General features: G+C 39.6%; 1 protein-coding gene across 1 annotated transcript in view; it reads right to left on the reverse strand.

The window, feature by feature from the left end:
- The window catches only part of RALGAPA2 (Ral GTPase activating protein catalytic subunit alpha 2), a 317,987-nt gene that overhangs the window by 259,760 nt on the left and 36,165 nt on the right, over positions 1–22,062 (reverse strand). The window contains 1 exon segment of the mRNA XM_034641613.1: positions 6,482–6,539. Within this exon segment, the coding sequence (XP_034497504.1) occupies positions 6,482–6,539 (58 nt within the window).

Consider the following 22,062-nt stretch of genomic DNA (forward strand, 5'->3'; position numbering starts at 1 on the left):
GGGTAACCAGGTGAAGGGTATTAAGGAGGGCGCCTGTGGTGATGAGCACTGGGTGGTATATGCAACTAACGAATCGCCAAACACTACATCAAAAACTAATGATGGCTAATTGAACCTAACAAAAATTAATAAATAAATGTTTTCATAAAAAAAAAGTCCCATCAATTCAAACATTCACACTGCCAAAGACATACAGTTGGCAAACAGCACATGAAAGATGCTCAAGATCATTAGTCATTAGAGAAATGCAAATTAAAACCACAATAAGATACCACTACCACTAAAATAAAAAGACTGATCACACTAAGTGTCAATGAAAATGTAAAATAACTACAATAACTACAATAACTCTCACACTGCTGGTGAGAATATCAACCACTATGGGGAGAGTGTGGCAGTTAAACATATAACTTGATATGATTCAGCCATTCCATTCTCAAGAGTCAGGAAAGCACATGTATACATAAAGACTTGTACACAAATGTTGCAGTGGCTTTGTTTATATTCAAATACTAGAAACAATCCAAATGCCTATCAACTAGTGACTGGATACACAAACTATGGTGTATCTATACAATGGAATACTATACTACTCAGAAATGAGCTATTAATATATGCGCCAACACAGAAGAATCTCAAATAATCATATTGAGTAAAAGAAGCCAAACAAAGAAGAGTACACACTGCACGATTCTATTTCTGTAAGATTCTAGAAAATCAAATTAATCTATAATGACAAAAAGTAGATCAGTGGTGACCTGGAGACTGGGCAGGGAGGTGGGAAAAGGGCATGAGAAAATCATTGAGAATGATGGCTATGTTCATTATCTTGATTGTCATAATGATTTCACATTCTCTAGATGGTCATAATGTTATGTATAAACCTATGTCAAAACTTCTCAAAGTTAACATTACCTACACATAATAGTTTGTTGTATGTCAATTATACTCCCCAAAAAGAACTGCTTTTTTAAAAAGGAAAACACAGAGGAGGTGGCCAGCAAGTAACTAAATTAAAGATCAGAAGGACAGAGGTTGTGCTCAGATACAGGTCTGCATGATGACAAGGGGGCAGAAGATAAAGTCAGGAAACCATGGAGGGTGAGTGGTCGAGGAGCTGATGGGTAACTTGGCATGAAGGCAAAGGACTCGGAGACAGCAAAGCCATTAGAAAAAAAAAAGGCGGGGCAGCGCCTGGGTGGCACAGCGGTTAAGCGTCTGCCTTCGGCTCAGGGCGTGATCCCGGCGTTGTGGGATCGAGCCCCACATCGGGCTCCTCTGCTATGAGCCTGCTTCTTCCTCTCCCATTCCCCCTGCTTGTGTTCCCTCTCTCGCTGGCTGTCTCTATCTCTGTCGAATAAATAAATAAAATCTTAAAAAAAAAAAAAAAAAGGCAAGTAAGCAGAAGATCAGAAGACATGGCGGCAACAAGGAAGGACAAGTTCTAGTCAAGGGAGAAGTTTCTACAGAGGGGGTGGTAGATGAGGTCTGGAATGGGCCTTGGAGAAAAGAAAGACCACGATCTCACCCCCACAGGCCTGAGGGAGACAAAGAAGCCTGAGAGAAAAGCCAGGGTTCAAAGAGCCGAGGAGGTGAAACCAAGAGGCTGGGGCTCTAGGGCTGTGGCTTAAACCAGTAAGAGGATTTCCAGAGGACTGAGTACAAAGTGGGAAGGAGGGCAAGAAATGCAGGATAATAATGATGAAAGCACCTCAGAGAGGACCCTGGGAAGACACCAAGTGGGTCAAAGGGGCACTAGGCTCAGCCATCACCTGGTAGACACAAAGGCATGCAGGGTCCCCGTAGTTCAGCCTGGCTGAGATGCATCTCTGGGGGAGTCCTAGTGTAAAGTGCACAGAAGACCCTGTTCCCTCAGGAAGAGGGGGCTGTGGTGTGTCCTGGCTATGAGGGACCCAGGGAGGGCTGTCAGGCTCAGGCTACCCAGCAGTAGTTAGAGCTCAGTGAGCTGTAGAAACTTCGAGAAAGAAGGCTGCTCAGAGGTTGTGTTCACATCCCAAGCACTGTCAGGCCACTGGGTAGCCCCAGACATAACGCGAGGGATACTCTTACAAAGTCATAAACAAATCTGCAGTGTATTATGCATTGGTTTTTATATTATGTATCAGAAGAACCTGGCTGAGCAAACTAGATGAATAACGACCCCTATAAAAAACACATATGAGGTACTCTCTGAACCTTCCATTTGAGCCGACTCCTTTAAACTCGAGGGCTATTTATTTTGAAGATTTTTGATAGAAAACATCTCTAGTACAAAAGAAATCCTTCCACCCACAGCAAACATTTACCGCATACAGGCATAGAGCTGTACGCTGAACGGGACAGGAAATGTGCTTCCTAGAGACTCATCAGCAGCAAACCCTCTTAAAGCAAACCCATAGAACTTGAATCCTGTACTGATGATGCATGGGCACATGAAAGGGGGCCCCAGCCTGTCCCTGCACCAAATATTCTTGGTTTACTGATGGGCCGTTCTTTATCATCTCCTCACATTCTATCTGCTCTGATTATTACAGAGATAAGGCTTCAAGTGCCCACCCTTGTCCACCATGATGTATTGGCCTAAAATTGACTTTAGGAAAATCTTCCCATTCATAATTAGTCATGGGAACTTAAGAACAGTTGAGTAGCAGGTTGGCAGACATCATGGTTGGTGAGTGTTCTGTCAGTCACCTCCCTTATCTTCCTACCCTCTAAACCTCACTTGAAGCAGTATCTCTAGATGCCTGGAATAATGAACACTGTTCATTTCACAGGACAACACTTAGAGTCCAAACAGGCTTCCTCATTCAATGGCTTATATATAGCAAGGAGCCAGCCTTTACATCCTTACGCATAGAGAAATTTATAGACTACTTTCTCCCTCTAAAAACAGTTTAGAGAGAAACAGAACCTCTCTCTTTGCTGACAAAACAAGATCGCAGGATAAGAAACTGACTTCAAATGGACTTCACACTGTGGCAGTTGATGCTTCAAATTAACTTCTTATTTCTCTATATAAACCTGGCTATCTGATAGGTCTGAGAACTTGTAAGACTTGCAGAATATAGGAGTTGCTCTTATTTCAGGTTTCTATACTTAGGGACATTATTTGTAGTGTGTGGCAGGAAACATACCAAATCAGTGGTGTGTGAACCCAGCTTCAAGGTTCTAACTCAGTATTCCAGAGCACCTTGGCCACTACCAGCCATGGTAACATTTAATTAAGTAGTTTATACAGTAGTGGTCTTCATATTAGGTAAGAAATATTAGATATCTAGAATGTAAAAGATCTAAAATGAGGGATACTAGGTATGTAGAATGCCTGGCATTGACTAGCGAAAAGCTTCCTGTCCTAGCCTCAAGAGGTTTCGAGGAAGTCAAGAAGATACCGAGGCTATGGAAATATTTAACGCACATTCCTTTCCTTTTGAAATCTGGTGTTTCCTTATAGTCTCTCAGTTTTTATAACTAACTTGGTCAAGACCTTGAGTGACAAATGGTAGCCATTTTAACAAATCCAAATAAACTGAGAAGAATGCATGAGAAGAATGCAAGAGAATGAGGTCAAGAAAATGTGTAGAACTGCTCATCCACAATCCCTTATCAGCAATTACAAAATCCAAGAAGCTATGAAAACTAAAGTTTTTTGTGTGCAATTCACTAGTGGACAGGACCTGACCTGAATCTGAACTCATGTGGTGGCAACACCCGACTAACCTGAGGTTATTTTGGATTTAGTTATCCCACTGATGCTGAATATTCATATCTTAGGCTACAGAAATAAGAATTCTCTGGGTTACAGGAGAACGTCCAGTCCCCTGGGCTGTTACATATAGACACCAACATTGTGTTAATGTTTATTAAACATCAATACACCACACTGCCATTCTAAAATCTGAAAAATTCTGATTCCAAAGTACATTCAGCCTGAAGATCATAATAAAAGGTATGGTAACCACCAACTTCTATGCAGTTTGATAAATCATGCAAAAATACATTTATCTGGGGGGCGCCTGGGTGGCACAGCGGTTGAGCGTCTGCCTTCGGCTCAGGGCGTGGTCCCGGCATTGTGGGATCGAGCCCCACGTCAGGCTCCTCTGCTGGGAGCCTGCTTCTTCCTCTCCCACTCCCCCTGCTTGTGTTCCCTCTCTCGCTGGCTGTCTCTATCTCTGTCAAATAAATAAATAAAATCTTAAAAAAAAAAAAACATTTATCTGAAAAGAGCCTGTTTGATTCAAGTATTAAGCATATAAGCATCAAAATAAGGATGATTTTATATGCAAATGCTCATACGTCAACATTCTAAAACATGACTCGTTCTGACCGTGTCACACGGACAGCTTATTCTATACACTAGATAAACTAGCTTATTCTACACACTAAACTAGATAAACAGCACCTGTTCTTATGCTGGCTCAGCAGACTAGTATTCTGCAATCCCAATCCAAGAGTCACTGTTCTCAGTCAGACACTGTTAAACTGGGTAAAAAGCTAACTGTACCTGCAATCTTAACCAGTCCATGTGGTCATAGTAGCCAGAATTAAGGTAATACCATAGACCACCTACTAAATACATAGAGTTTCACAACACAAAGAGCAAATGAGTTTCTACACCCATTCCCAGTAAGTTTATTCAGGCTGAGGGGAGCTATTAAGCTTCAGACATTTTAAAGTACTCTCTGTAGAAAATGAGTAGGGTTTTCATACATATGATATAAACAAAATGAACGGATTATATCTAGCACAAATAAAAAGGTCTGCATGCAGTTATTTCTCATTTTCATCCATTTCTCCTACACCATGGAGTGTTACAAATCCCTACGATTCCCCTTCAGATTATACTTACCATTTCATTTTTAAATTTTCACTTTAAATACACAATGTTGAAGTAGCAATTAACAGAAATGCTATTGACAACGCTAAAATTTAAAGGAAAACCATCTTTGTGTATTTGAAAGATTTAAAGACCAAGGCATCTACCTTCAAGTAACATCATCATTCAGTTAAGTAGATGTATTTATTATATATATTTCACTAAACAGTTTGTTTCTATAAGGGTCAGTTATTTTTTCATATAAATAGTACTAAGTTAAATTTGGGATTCTGAATTTTGAAATATCCACTGAATGTGCCACGTTCTTTCAGGTCCCATGTCTTTCACAGATCGATCTCCCATCTAGGAAACCCTTTCCACGCTCGTATTTCAAGGCTCAGGTAGAGATTACCTCTCTTGAAGCCTTCCTCAAGTCCTCTGAATAGAACTGTTCAACTTTCTTCGTTGCTACCATTAAACTTTTCGTACTATCAATTATACTGTAATTATTTTTTTCTCACCTATCCCCCACCCCAGCAATCAGCTTATACAATACAAACATGGTAAGATATTATTTTTTTAATAATATTTTTTATTATATTATGTTAGTCACCATACAGTACATCCCTAGTTTTTGATGTAAAGTTCCATGATTCATTACTTGCGTATATAACACCCAGTGCACCACGCGATACGTGCCCTCCTTAATACCCATCACCGGCCTACCCCATTCCCCCAGCCCCCTCCCCTCTGAAGCCCTCAGTTTATTTCCCAGAGTCCGTAGTCGCTCATGGTTCATTCCCCCTTCCGTTTACCCCCTCTTTCTTCTTCCCTTTCTTCTCCTACCGATCTTCCTACTTCTTATGTTCCATAAATGAGTGAAACATGGTGAGATATTCTTTGTATCTGCCCCAGAACTTTGTTTCTCCCTCAAGAGGTATATGAATGAACGAATGATCAGAGAGTTAAGATCCCATTATAAGGTTATGTTCTCCCAAATATGATCATCTGGCAAGAAGGAAAAAAGGGAGGAACTGTCAGTCTTCAAAGGCGGAAAGACCAAACCAGACACTCTTTAAACAAAAAGTAGGAGTCACAGTCAGTAGCAGAAATTACACCAGTTGTGCCATGAATATTAAATTGAGAGGAAACACTGTTCGATGTCAAGAGCTGCACAGAAAGGGCAGCCGTGGTAACTTGGCTATATTTCAAGTTCCCTCCTGCTGCCACACCCTAAAGCATTCAAACAGAGTAACTATGCATCAATGATAAAATCTTGAAGAACAAGATATTTTTGTAAGAAAAAAATGAAAAATTACTTCTCAAACAATTTTGTGCACAGGAATCCCCTGGAGCTCTTGTTAAAAATGCTGCCTATGATTTGGTAGGTGTAGCATAGGCCTGACATTCTGCATTTTCTAACAAGCTCTCAGGTGAGGCTGATGCTACTGGTCTATGAACCATCCTTTTTAAGGAGCACTTGCAGTGAGATAGATATTCTGTTTTCCTCCAAAGTCCAGGTTGGACTTGTCTTACTTTTAACCAGCATACCCTTGTTACCATCCCTTGTTATAACCTAATCTTGATGGTGCTATTTATATAAATCATTACTGAAAATTCAACTGGAAAAAATCTATATCACTTTAAAAATCTTTAAATTGTTCTTACCTATACTCTGGTAATGCCATCGAAAGAAAATTCGTTCAGGTAGAAATTGCAGTATTTTCTATAAAACAAATTTAAAAATTGTTAAGATATAAAGAGAAAATAAACTACACATTTCATGACAGTGTTATATGTATGCATGTGTGTGTGTGTATTTCAGAAAAAAAAATATTTCTAATAACATAAATAGTACACTTGACCCTGTAGCCCATGGGACAGTGTCTTTTACTTGCCCCAAGCAACCTTCCTTCCCTGAGTGACTTAAAGGCATCAATGTCCCAAGTTTAATTCCTCCCAAAAGAAAACAAGAAGGAAAAAAAAAACCCTAAAAAGGATGATTTTATCTTAATTAAATCATAGCCATTGCTTAATTTCATATTAAAATAATTACTTCTCAAATGCCAGATTCCCCGGTTTCTGCTTTTTCACCTTCCACTTCCCCATTCCATTATCATCATTATTAGTCTCTGTACAAGGACCAGAGTCAGAAGAAAGATGAACAAGGAGGATAAGACCATGAGCACACGGTGAAATAACAAAATGAAACTGCTGCCAAGAATTTCTTGAAATTAATAGCTAAAAATAAGGTTAGGATTGCAGTTAGGAATTCTATCCCCTTCACCCCACACATTGGAAGATAAAGAATGAACGTATGATGTACAAGCGTATTTGGCTAATAAAAGCAGCTTTTCCAAAAAAAGAAAAAAAAAAACCTCAAATACATTTTTTTTCTTTTTTTCCCCACTCTAAAATTATTTTTAGTCAAGTTACTCTTGGGTCATAAGATTCTTTGTACTTTATCTGCACCTACATTTTTAAGAAGTGTAGAAATCCAAAACTGACAAAATATATTTCTTGGTATTGATAACGCATCACTATTTTACCATGAAAAATCCTCATTCTAGGTTTATCTAGGCTAATATTCTAACATTTTGAAAGATGAAGGTAAAAAATGTATATCCAGCTCTCCTGAATAAGTATATTTCCAGGCAGCTAATAACCTACCTCCTCCATTTGAGCCACCCGAGGTTTTGCTTTGTTTTCGTTTTCTTGTCTTAACGTTCCCCTGGGTCAGTGACATATACCTGTATTACTTCATTTGTTCTCATTTGACAACAATGAACAGGTAGGAACACTCACTGAGAAAAGGCATGATAGGTAAACTTCCATCAGAAGCAACTGACTTTAAAAGGCAGACTCCTTGCACCGCCTGGATGTTTCTCCACCCACAGCTTTGTGCTGATGGACTTGCCTCATCATCCCTCTCACTGCAAGCACCACCTCCCCACAGAGGCCTCTCTGGGCCTTCTTTTTGGGCGCCACCTCACCACTGCTCTGATGCTTTCTCTACCACCTGTTCTGTCATCTTCCTAGCCCAAACCCCTAGCTGAAGTGATCTTCACGTTCACTCATTTGAAGGCGGTATTCCCTCCCCCAGAGTAGAAGACCCACAAGAACAAGAACACCTCTGTCTTTTCTCGGAAGTGTCCCCAGCACCAGGAGCATGGTTGGCACATAGCATGTGCTCAAATAAATACTCAGTAGAAGAATTATGCATGCTTTTTACTTGCAGAACTGTAAAAGATTTACAAGTATCCTAATCTTTGCCTTGGTCCTCTGTTCATGTTAACATAAAATGTACCTGGGTCTTTCCTTACAACATATCATTGACTTAACGGTATTTACATTAAAATACATTAAAATGTGTGGGCATTTTTTAAACCCTAAACTTAGTAAAGAAAACCCAAACAAAAAAAATAAAAGCTGTATAATTTAAAAGAATTGATTTTTCAAGATTTGACAAACATAATAAAATATAAATGTATTTAGTTATGGCCTTTCTTATAAATTCTTCATAGCACTCAGCTACACAGATGAAAATGCTATATAAACTACAATGAAGACTATTTCTGATTATATATATTAAAAGCAGTATGTGGCTGATCACGTGCTGACAATCACTAACAGGAGTTCTCTCCTACATTTCCACTTCAGACTTCCTCTAGAACATGTTGGCTCGGTATCTCATAAGCCCATAACTCTAAAGGGTATCTTATATCTTGTTTTACTACGTGTTAATGCTGACATACACTCAAACACACTTATATACACACAATGGGCACATGTATATCATACCCCATTTAGTGAAAAATATCTACACACTTGATACCAAGCTTGGCATTTGAAATGCAGAAATAAAATAAATATTCATAAACTATTTAGTTCTTCCTTTTAAGGGTTTCGTGATTAATGGGCAAGAGAGATGATAAAGAAAATATCATTCAGGAAAAAAAAAGGCTGACAGAAATTTCTCTGAGCTGCTGCAGAGGTGAGGGGGAGAGCACCTCATCTCAGTAGAAGCTTCACGGAATGGTTCCAGGAAAAAAGGACACTTGAGCTGAGACTTACAGAAGTAATTAAATTAGCCTCATGGAGAACAGGAACAAAAGGAAGAGCATGTGTGAAGGCCAAGAGGCAAAAACAGCCTGGTACCTGAAAGGAACAGCAGCAGCAAGAGAGCCCACTTGGCTGGCAGGTAGGTGAGGAGGGGAGGAGAAGGGCCTGGAGAGGCAGGTGAAGCTATGATCTCATGGAGCACTGTGCAATCACTGAACGGGTTCCAGCTGGATGGGAATTTAAGATGGCTGAGAAGAAAGGCAGAGATATCAATGAAGAGGCAACGGCAGCATTTCAGAGGAGGAATGAAGTGGCCTGGACAGAGGTCAGCAAGATAAAGAGGAGAAGCATATAGTAGTGATATGTAGTAGGTAAAACTGTCAAGATGGTGGTCAGAGTACTTGTGGTGAACGGAGGACTCAAGAATGACTCCCCAGTGGCTCAGCAAATGGCAATACTTCTATCTAAGATATCAAATCTAGAAGGAATCCCAGAACTGAAGCATGTCAAGTTTGGTTCTAGATATCCTGGAATTGGAGGTGTCAATGGACTTCTTCAAGGAGATGTTCTAGACAATTAGATATATGGGCCTGGAGGGCAGAAGCAGGATTTGGATGGTAACAGGATATAGGTAGCAGCTGAACATGTGTGTGTATAAGACCTCTCTGACAGAGCTTAAAAGGAGATGAAATGAAACCGTAGCGATATCAGTGCACTGAAGTTCTCCAAAGACAATAAGGATGAAGAAGGAAGGGGCGCCTGGGTGGCTCAGTGGGTTAAGAATCTGCCTTCGGATGTGGAGAAAGGGGATCCCTCCTACATTGTTGGTGGGAATGCAAGTTGGTACAGCCACTATGGAAAACAGTGTGGAGGTCCCTTAAAAAGTTAAAAATTGAACTACCCTATGACCCAGCCATTGCACTACTGGGTGTTTACCCCAAAGATACAGACGTAGTAAAGAGAAGGGCCATATGCACCCCAATGTTCATAGCTGCATTGTCCACAATAGCCAAATCATGGAAGGAGCCGAGATGCCCTTCAACAGATGACTGGATTAAGAAGCTGTGGTCCATATATACAATGGAATATTACTCAGCTATCAGAAAGAACGAATTCTCAACATTTGCTGCAACATGGACGGCACTGGAGGAGATAATGCTAAGTGAAATAAGTCAAGCAGAGAAAGACAATTATCATATGATTTCTCTCATCTATGGAACATAAGAACTAGGATGATCGGTAGGGGAAGAAAGGGATAAAGAAAAGGGGGGTAATCAGAAGGGGGAATGAAACATGAGAGACTATGGACTGTGAGAGACAAACTGAGGACTTCAGAGGGGAGGGGGTGGGGGAATGGGATAGACTGGTGATGGGTAGTAAGGAGGGCACGTATTGCATGGTGCACTGGGTGTTATACGCAACTAATGAAGCATCACTTTACATCGGAATCTGGGGATGTACTGTATGGTGATTAACATAATATAATAAAATTTAAAAAAAAAAAAAAAGAATCTGCCTTCGGCTCAGCTCATTATCATAGGGTCCTGGGATCGAGCCCAGCATTGGACTCCCTGCGCAGTGGGGAGTCGGCTTCTCCCTCTCCCTCTGCAGCTCCCCCTGCTTGTACTCGCTCTCTCTCTCAAATAAATAAATAAAATCTTTATTTTTTTAAGGATGAAGAAGGAAGAGCAGAAGCTGGAGACAAGTACGCACAGGTAAAAGAAGAAATTTTGAATTTGCCAGGTATTTGCACATTTATATATACCTAGTTAGAAAAAGTTAAAAGATGCTGGAAAATATAAGAAAACTGATGTAAATGAAAATATAAGAAAAGTGACTTCAGTATTAAATCAAGTGAACTCAGCATTATCTGCTGCCTGAAGAACCCATAACCTTTGTCACCCAGGCATCAATCTATAAATTGTGCAGAGACAAATAAATGGCTTTTTGGGGGGAAAAATCAAGTAGGTCTTCACCTTGCAATATACACCAACATGTGTATTAGATGAGTGATACACAAAAGGAAGTAAGGGTAAAAACCAGGTTATGTTGTAAGTACCATTATGGTAAAAGGGAATCAGAAGAAGTAAAAATAAGTATGTTCTCTATGGAATATTTTAATAAGAACCCATGCAAGCACTGTCCTACCACCAGAATGTACACCTCAACATGCCCATGAGCTGCAGACAAGGACACAGACAGGAGTATAGGACCGAGAGAGCTGTCTACAGATTGTGGGAAAACATCACAAGCAAAGAGAAAATCAATGACTCTGGACCTGAGAATAAGGACCAGAGTCTAGCAGTCAGGCTGCTGCTGACCACATGAGCAACTGTAGCACCCAGAAAAAGTATGGCCTGGAGATGGCCTAGGAGGTTTCCAGACTGAAGAGAGGCCTCCGTTCACATCTACGTTTTATGGTTCTAACTCATACTTCCCTTCACTGAAACATTTATTACAGAGGCTAGTTGGGTATGTTTGATAACAGATGAATAATGATCATTGCAGGCTGAGTTCTCTGAGGATAGACACTGTGGTGGAGTTAGGAGTGCCCTGGTTTACTGGAAAGGAACATCTGTGGAAGGGAAATGAGGAAGTAAGAGTGGGCAGGGAGCCTCAGACCACCATACAGAGCTAAAAGTCTCTGCCAGCTTAGCAGAAGCGCCACAGCAAAGATGATGCATTAGAGGGGTCTGGTGTGCCTGAAAACGGCTAGGGCCTTGTACCACCACCGTGCTCAGTCACTGGCTGGGGATGAGAAGAGGTGATTGTGGCTGGAGAGCTGAAGGCACTGACAGCCTCGGGCTGCCAGCTAACCCTGCTCCTTGCAGCTCCGTAGCAAATTCTTTCTTGAAGGGCGATGTGAGCAGCACATATCTCTGCCACAATAATCTTCCAATGATTAATCAGAATATTTTCATCATATTAAGAGGCTGATGTACTAAGAGCAGTGCACCCTACTCCAGGGACACTGTCTCTGCTGACATTGTTTCTTGTCAATGGGCTGCTGCCTCATGTTCACTGAAGCCTAAGCCCGTTGAGTCCTTCCAGGCCTCCTTCTGCTTCCTACCTTGCAGTTCACTCTTTCTGAGTGAATGGCACAGCAGTGACTCAGTATCCTACTTTCTCATGCATTCTCCACCAAGGGCACTGGGCACCCCAACTGCATTCCAGGATCATCTTTTGATCCCATCCAGCCATTTGATTTTAAAACAGTGTATAGAAGATGCTGAGAGAATTACTCTACAGATTCGGGATAGATTTTATTTATTTTTTTAATTTATTTTATTTATTTATTTATTTTTATTTTTTTATTTATTTTTTGAGGGGGTAAACATTTATTTCAATAATGTAATAATATATTTTACTATTATTATGTAACATATACCAATAATGTATTATTTCAATAACACAATACATACACGTGTACTAGTCATTATGTAAAAAACATTTCTTTTTTTAAGATGTATTTATTTATTTTGAGAGAGAGAGAGAAAGCACATGGTGGTGGGGGGCAGAGAGAGAGAGAGAATCTTGAACAGACCCCCCATTGAGCATGGAGCCTGATAACAGGGCTCAATCTCATGACCCTGATATCATGACCTGAGCTGAAACCAAGAGTTGGACACTCGACTGACTGAGCCACCCAGGAGCCCCTAAAATACATTACTTACTGTGGGCCATAATCAAAAGCTTAAAATGGATAAGAGTACATACAATAAAATATTATTTAGCCTTAAAAGGAAGGAAATCCTGACACATGCTACAAGATAGATGAACTTTGAGGAAATTATACTAAATGAAATAAGCCAGTCACAAGAGGACAAATACTGTAATGATTCTATTTCTATGGAGGCACCTTAAATAGTCACATTCAGGATAGATTTTATATTGGACAAGATGAATGCTTGGCATGCCCACTGTTCTTCAGACCTTTACTTCAGTCAGGAAACCAATTTGGCACTGAATCATGCTTTCAGCTTTCCAAAATACTTCTCTGTCTCCTTGATTTGGGTTTATTTTCTTAATGTGCAATAGAGAAAAATGAATTTTTAATATAAAGAAAACTAAAGAACATAGCAAGATGACGTGTATCTACACACCCGCATACTGTCAGTCGCCAATCACCGCTTCTAGATAAAAGTTTTCTTATTTATAAAATGGATGGACTTTAAAGACACTCAAAAATAAACTCAATAAGGTTTGAATATGAAACACCACGTTCGTAGTCTGAGCTACTAAAAACATTCCCAAATGGACAGAACAAATGGCTACGACAACTCAAAGGTTGAAACGTCACCCACGCTGATGCTTCTTTGTGTACCCAAATATCGCAAGGAGCAGTTTTTATGCGTGAAAGTCTCTGAAGGCAATAAAAATAAAGCCCCACACGACCATCTGTGTCTAACTGCTAAGCCTGTCCCTCAGAAAGTCCCAGAGGAAGCCTACCTTTGCTGAAGCAAATACATCGTGCCATTCTACTGCAGCCGATATTCTAAGCTACACTACTGGTAATGTCACATAAAGCTACTGACATCTTGGGGCGCCTGGGTGGCACAGCAGTTGAGCGTCTGCCTTCGGCTCAGGGCGTGATCCTGGCGTTGCGGGATCGAGTCCCACATCAGGCTCCTCTGCTATGAGCCTGCTTCTTCCTCTCCCACTCCCCCTGCTTGTGTTCCCTCTCCTCGCTGGCTGTCTCTATCTCTGTTGAATAAATNAAAAAAAATCTTTAAAAAAAAAAAAAAAAAGAAAACATTTAAAAAAAAAAAAAAGCTACTGACATCTTGTTTGTAGTTTCTCTGGAGAGTAAAATAAAAAAATTTTCAAGAAAGCCACACAGTGTGAATAAATATTACTTTTCCGAAAAACACATGGCTCTGTTGAATGCTCAGTGCTCAGCTGCATCTATACGGTAATCCATTATAGCACACTTGAAATCAAAATAAGGTATTACTACTGATCAGCACATCAGGGAATCTGTCATTCTTTTAACTGATTATCCATAGTTCTTTTTTCTTCAGAACCTGCTGCATGACCAGAAATAATGTGAAATGTAAGCTGGAGTTTATACAAGATGCTATAGTGTACTTTAAAACTGCTGATCTTCATTTAATTTGTGTGGGAAACATTTTTTTCCCAAATTATTACCAGGTGATTGCAACATATCGCAGTCGATTCACAGTTGATTTCAATTCCACTTAGAAAGGTAGGACGATGAAGAATGAGGACAAGATTACATCCTAACTCATATGAGGTCATCTACCCAAACAATGGCCAACTAAACTTGTTATGTCCAGAAGTAGGGAGCATGGGGTACAACTCTCCCTGAAACTAGCCAAATGACATAGGGTGCAAGGTTAAGGAAGTGCTAACAAGGGAAAAAATAGGGAGTTCGGCTTAAAAGAACATTATCATATGATTTCTTTCATCTATGGAACATAAGAACTAGGAAAATCAGTAGGGGAACAAAGGTATAAAGAAAGGGGGGGTAATCAGAAGGGGGAATAAAGCATGAGAGACTATGGACTATGAGAAACAAACTGATGCCTTCAGAGGGGAGGGGGGTAGGGGAATGGAATAGACTGGTGATGGGTAGTAAGGAGGGCACATATTCCATGGTGCACTGGGTGTTATACGCAACTAATGAATCATCGAACTTTACATCAGAAACAAGGGATGTACTGTATGGTGACGAACATAATATAATAAAAAACATTAAAATAAAAATAATAATAAAAAACATAAAAGAACACTAAGTCTTAGTTACTTGACCTTTTGAGTAATAAAAAGTCAGAAAACTTCTGACAACTGGGCAGTTGGGTTTAAAGGAAACACGATGAGTACCCGAGCCACAAGGACAGTCTGGTTTCAGACAGACTCACAGGAGAAGGAGCCTGGAAGCATGGATGCTTCCAGGTAGACCTACAGAGAGGGCAATTTGTTCTTCAGCTGTCATGGGCTTAGCCACGCATCTCTTACTAACAATGACTCGACCCTCCGGTGTGGACAAAATATCTGCATTGAACTCTGGGTGTCAACACTTGTTTGAGAACCTAAAATTTAAGAGAAAAGGGCTAAAATAAAGAACTGCATAATGCGAAATATAAGATGACTATGGTTTTAGCTAAAAAGGTAGTGCTTTTTTACATATATGGCAATCCCTTCCAGAACAGTACAGTACCTATCTAATGACTAGCCATGCTGTTACTGAGCAAGGAAAGCACAGCTCCACCTTGTTAACATCCTCTTCAGTCTTTAAGACCAAACTGAACCATTACCTCTTCAGAAGGACCCACTTCAACCAAAGCTCTCACCACACCCCTCACCAGCATGCTTCCTAGCCAGATGGACACAGGGCCCACCCCCCTGCTAGGTGCTAGATTTCTTGAGAGAAGGGACCCTCTATTAGCTATCTTGTATCCCCAACTCCAAGAACAGTGCCTGGCACCTCATGTTTCCTAATAAGAACTTCACGCACAAAGGGAGGAATGAGTGGGAAATGAAAAAGAGGAAGACAACAGGAATTCTAATTTTAGTTCACGTGTATAGGCAGCCATAAGGAAATGCCCCAGTTTAGGGAAGGTGCTCACACTTTAACATGGTGGAAACACAGAACCTGACAAGTAGGTACTTGATAAAGAACTGAGCATGGAATTGTGCTTCTAAACATTACACTAAACCATAATGCTTGATTTAGATCCTCACTTAAGAGGCAATACTTTCCTCGTTTAAGGTAAAAATGAATGAATGAAAATGTTTCAAAAGAGAGACTAAAATACAGGACAAAGACACCTAAAGGAAATATGGAATATAATAAAAATGGAGGGACTTCTAATTTCTCCTTCCTATATTTTGGAAACCAACCAATATTCAAATGTTGAAAACCACATTAAGCAATTAAAACCCAGAAAGGGTAAAGGATCCTATCTACAACCAAAACACTTAGAGAAATCACTGCTTAAAGCACAGACGAAATTGCAAGGAGTCAGGAGGGGTAGGGGTGGTGCCCCTCCCATGAAAGCAGAACATATCCAGAATATGTAGCAAAGGAGGAGACCGTCCTAGAGAGAAATGGAGATTCCTCCTTCTGAAAGAGATTTGCTGAAATAGGGTTACATTTTTTTTTTAGAATTTCTGAGTCATGTTCTTAAAAGATCCAAGAGGACACTGAATCTTTTTTAAGATCTAGAAAAATAAAGAAAATGGTGATGCACAAATAAGTAACATGCTGAAATCAGAAAATATTGCATGGAGATAAAAACACAGAAAGCATAAATCTCTAGTCTGCCACAAAGTCCCCCACTGTAACCCTGTGCATCACAAGGCCTCCCCGGAACTAAAGAGGTTGAACAGAGATAAATATCTAGATACAGCATGTTGAAAGTTGTAAATTCTGTATATAACTAAAAATCCTACACAAATTTACAAAAGCAGAATGTCTATGAAGGAACAAAAATCAGGCTAATAGTCCTTTTCTCTGCAACATTAAGCTCCAGAAGACAGCGTGGTCAATGGCTCACTGTAGGCTAAGCCAAGTAGAATGGGCACCAGAATACCACCCATATGGAGAACAGAAATCCCAAAGTAGACCAGGTCCTTAGGTAAGAATCAGTACATGATAAAGAGAGCTAGAGTAAACTACAGCTATTTTAAAAAGCAAACAAAATTCAAAATTTTGAGGAAAAAAAAGATTATGATTCAGAAAGTATATAGCCAGATATATATGTTTGAAGTTAAAAGAAAGCTATTCTAGAGCTGGACATATACCAGCCACATATCTTCCTTCCTTGACATATGAAGCAAATTCATATTCCAGCAAATACAGAGATTAATTAAACAATACAAAAACAAAGGTGCAAGGGTCTAAACACTGTGACAGGGAGCCATATTTATATAATAAGAGTTAACATGGTTACGAAAACTAGAGTAAATCCTCAAAATGATTAACCTAACAGAAATAACATCCTAAAAATATTATAGGAAAACAATCTGGATACAAAATACTTAAAATAGCTGAGAAGTGAGAAGTACAAAAAATATATGGGATTAAAGTAAAAGCATGGGACTAGCATCAAGTACTGCTTTACTCTTGATATGAATAATTAGAAGAAAAAAGCTCTGAATGGTACTTTGCTAATTTAAAGATAATTATTAATAGCACAGAGGATCATGGGGAAGGAAGAGCAAGCTGAATGGGAAGAAATCAGAGAAGAACACAAACCATGAGAGACTCTTGACTCTGGGAAACAAACTGAGGGTTGTGGAAAGGGACTAGGGTGAGGGGAGGTGGTAACTGGGTGATGGGCATTAAGGAGGGCATGTGATGTGATGAACACTGGGTGTTATACGCAACTAATGAATCACTGAACACTACATCAAAAACTAGTGATGTGCTGTATGTTGGCTAATTGAATTTAAATTATAAATAAATAAATAAATTGGCATGCTAAAAAATATTAATAATTATTTGAATGATAGAAAATAGAAAGTATATTTTCCAAATCACAAAGTACATTCCATAAAGTGAAAGTGACCTCTCCCTCAAAAGACAAAAGTAGAAGAAAAACCAACAATGTTGATTATCACACATAGAAAATCATAAATACAAATAGGTTAAATTCCTCTACCAAAGATCAAATCATTCAGAACTGGCTTTCAAACACAGAAAGATTAAAAACAAAGTAAAGAAAATGATATATCAGGTGTGCATGGGTACAAACACACAGTAAAGCAGCATCAATAGCAAGTGAAAAGGGTTTACGGGGAACAAAGGGAATCATTTCAAATAGATTAAAAATGTAATTCACAAGTTAGTGATAATACAAACCTGTAGGCAACCAATAACACAGCATGAAAATAAAATTAAGTACATGAAAATAAATGAAATGCAGTAACTGAGGGGAAATACATTTATCATTGGGATTTTAATGCATTCTATCTTTGACAGATAAAAGAGGCCGTACAGTGCAATACAACATCTCTGAATACAGTTGAGTGGTTTAATAGAGAGAGAGAGAGACAAAATTTCACTTCACAGATTCTAACATTTATGAAAATTTACCAAGTTATTTTTCTAAGCCATGTGAATAAACCCTCAAAGCAGGAGTTGCACAAGTCACAAGTAAACTCAATGCACTGCATGTCCACCTTGGAGAGTTTAAACTAAGAAAATGTGCAAGTACTTGAGGGATTTTAAAACATTCTTGTGAGCAAGAATCAAGTTTTTTAAAAAAAACTATAATTACAGACTAAAGATTATCAACAATGTGAATGCCATAGAACAAAAACTGGGCAAAGCTGAAAAAGAGGCAAATCTGTCGAATTTAATTTTCTATAATATCAGAATGAAAAAAAATAAGTTTAAACTCAAAAAGCTTATAAAAGGGGATTTTAAGGAAAAGAAAATAAAATTTCATAACAACAAAAGCATCTCTAAGTACTGCAAATCACTAAGCTACAGATGGGGATTTGAATTGGTAGTAGTGTAGGTAATTAAAACAAATTTTCTCTAAATCTACCATTTATTTGACTCACTAATAAGTATTCTTAAGTGCCCTTTTTGTGCCAGGTACCGTGTGAGGGATCAGAGATAAAGCGGCATAGGACACTCCTCCTGCTCTAAAAATGAGAGCTCTAAGGGGAAAAGGCAAGAGCATCAGGGATGTCAGTACATGTACAAGGAAGTGAGTACCACAAGGCACGCTTCCAGAGGGAGATCACCTTTGAACTGAATCCTGAAGAATACATAGGAGTAAGCTAGGCAGCAGAGGACATTTTAGGCAGACTAAGCAGTAGCAGGAAAAAACCAAAAACAACCTTGCTGCTTTTCTGCCAGTAGAAGCAAAAGTAAGGTGGGTGACAAGGGATGGAGAGGCAGGCAGAGGCCAGATCAGGAAGGGCCTTGAACATTTTGGCAGGGAGGTCAGGCTTCATCTGAAAGGCCAAAGGAATCAGAATGACATTATACAAAGAGCCTTCCAGGTGGGTGAGGGAGACAGAAGGAGCTGAAGATCACAGACCAAAGGACTAGTTAGTTATCAGGATACTCCAGTAGGAGGGAAGACTGAAGCTCTAAACAAAGGATGGGGTAGTGGGGAAAAGAGGGTATTCAACAGCACCAGCATGAGATGTACAGAACCATGGAGTGGAGAAAAGTACCATCAAGACTGATCAAAATAGACAGATACAGATAGGAAACCATTGTCATCATAATAAAAATGCAATATTCAAAAACATGGGAAGTGTAGGCACTTGATAAACTGTAAGAGGTTAGTTTTTCACTTTGCCGGAGATCATGCAAAGGTCTAATATCTTTTTAACAACAATCAAACTGCCCTAGACTCTTTATTTCTAATCAGTTGACTATCCAGAGACCTTCACAAATCCCCAAATTAGTAGCATAGAATTCTACCCACATTATATGGTTTTGCTCTGAATAAAGCACTAGCTAAAACAAATTCAAGAGGAGCCTTCTTTTCACAAAGATCTTATATGGGAAATCTCAGTCACAAGCAAACATGCCATACTTTTCTGCATTTCACACAAGCTCCTATTTTCTGGCTAAAAACCGTATTTTTCATGTCTCTTCAATTTTGGTACCAGCACAACCAGTTAACAGTTTCCTCTGTGTTTGGTTTTTTGTTTTTTGTGGTTTTTTTTGGTTACAAAACAAAACAAAAAAATCACTTCCAGAGAGTTTCCAAATTAGTAATGAGTAGAGAATTAACAAAGCCTGAGTGAGATGCCACCTTGTTGTTCTTTCCATCCTAGAAACTTACAGGATTTAAATGGTTGTCTCAACATAATTAGAAAGTGTCGCAGAGGAGCAGCTGGGTGGCTCACTCAGTTAAGCATCTGCTTTTGTATCAGGTCATGATCCTGGGGTCCTAGGATCAAGACCCACGTGGGGCTCCCTGCTCAGCTGAGAGCCTGCCTCTCCCCCTCCCTGTGCCTCTCCATCTGCCTCATGCACATGCGCGTGCACTCTCTCTCTCTCTCTCTCAAATAAATAAATAAATAAAATCTTTAAAAATTAGAAGAAGAAGAAGAAGAAGAAGCTGTCACAGACCTGCAATCAACTCAGGACTGGCCACTCCGCCAAGTTCACTCAGTGAATGCCCAAGGTCTGCAAGAACAGCTGGTGCACTGCATGCAGACTTCAAGCCAGTGTCACAAACACATCAAACACTAGGGGTCACTCTGTAACAGACACCACACTACACATCCAAACAGAACAAGCCATAGAAAATGTAGAGCATGTTTGTACAACTCTCTCCTGAATTTATAAAAAAGAAACCAACACATCCAAATAGTGTTAACACACTAATCCAAATCAATTTAAAGGGAGAGAAAAAGCTCTTTACATATCTTCTGCTCTTCTAACAATAAATACAACATGCTACTGTGACTTTTCCATATATTTAGCCCTGATGCCGTTTCTACCATCTGCCCTTAAAGGGTCTTTGGAAGCATTTGCTGGTGCTGCCTTCCAGGGGACCTGTTCTGAGGGTGTCAGTTACCAAGAGTCAAGCAGCACATTACATGAGAGGGGCCACATGCCAGGAAGCTCAGGGCATCTGGGTTCCAACAGATAATCACCAGAATGTAATTTCAGACTTCCACAAACATGTCTCCAGTTTCCCTTCCCCCAAGGTGAATTATTAATTCAGTATATCCTGTTGGATCAATCCCAAGTTTCTCACCTATAAGTTTCAAGGCATAAAGAAAACTGTAGTCTTAAATATTAAATTTAGAAGTTAAAATATCCATTGAAAATGGTTCCTTTCAACTTAGACACTTGTAGTTTAAGTCAAATTATTAACATGCTGTAATAAGATAATCAAATTTTAACCACAAGCAACACATTCAAAGAATCACCAGAAAGGGTTGGATGTTTTTATTTTGTTTCCATCTTCCCAGTTGCAGAAATCATAAACATTTCATGATTCAAAGCGGACACCAGTATAACCACAGGCTATAGAAATGAAAGGCCTGGGCCCTATGTTTTATTATTCCCCCAGTATCTGTTACTGAGCACAGAATGGAGAAATGATTTCTGAGCTAACTCACCACCCCTGGGAACATATGAGACAAATGAGAAAGGGCACGACTGGCCATCTGGGCCTCTACTGTGATCTCTGCACAGGGGCCTCAAGGAATATCATGCAGCAGGTCACGCTATATCGTAACAATACTGCTATCATCTGGAGTTGTTCCCATCCAAGACTCAACATTAATAAAAACAAGTTTGACTAAAGCTATGAAGACAGAGCAATTACATACATACCTCTCTTATCATTTAAAATACATATAACACATTAAAGTATACCCCTGATGTCACAAAAAAGTGACCTAATATTTTGCTCAGGACAACCAGCGGCACTGATTTTGCTCACCAACTGGAATTCAGGATAGCTTTGGAGATTGGAGATGGGTGTCTCTACTGGCTCAGTTATTTTTAAAATGTTCTGGAGAGAACAAGAACTAACACTAGGTTTGTTTTGTTGTTTGTTGGTTTTTTTCCAATTGCAATCAGCCATTTAGAATTATTGCAATGACCCAGGAGCTGCATTCAAAGCTGGCATCATTCTTTTAAGGGAAAAAAAAAAATCTATGGAAGCATCAAAATATTTGAAATCCTCAATAAGAACTTAAATTCCAAGGATTTAAGAAGACTCTGTTTTTCTTGCTTATTTTATTTGTTCTTGTCCCTCCTCCACTCAATAAGAGTAAAGTGGTCCTTGTGGAAAAAAGAATAAAAAGCAATAACACGAGAGGTTTGTGGAAGGAAGTCCTTCACTCAGCATGAGAAGGAGGGAGTAGTGTGCAAGTATGTTTGCACACTGGACTGTCTGAAATAAGTCATGACAAATAAAGAAAAAGAAAGCAGGAGCTGTGGAAACCAGTTAATTGCAAAACTACAATTCTGCTGTCTTGCTACGTGGTATTTGCTCGTAAGAAAAGGCCTTCGCTGTTATATAAAGAAAGCAGAAGGATTGTGACTTAATCCTGCTGGACACCTGCCCTGAATGTGCGGGTCTGTCTATGATTCAGCCCAAGCTTTTCCACCGAACCTCTGCAGGAGCTTCGGATTCGTGTTCGTCTGCAAAGAGTTATCAAAGACGTGCAGTTCCACCAAAGGAAGAAGAAAGAAGGTGGGGGAAGAAAAAGGAGGTGGGGGGAGAATG

The sequence above is a fragment of the Ailuropoda melanoleuca genome, chromosome 13 (genome assembly GCF_002007445.2).
Source record: "Ailuropoda melanoleuca isolate Jingjing chromosome 13, ASM200744v2, whole genome shotgun sequence".
NCBI lineage: Eukaryota > Metazoa > Chordata > Mammalia > Carnivora > Ursidae > Ailuropoda > Ailuropoda melanoleuca.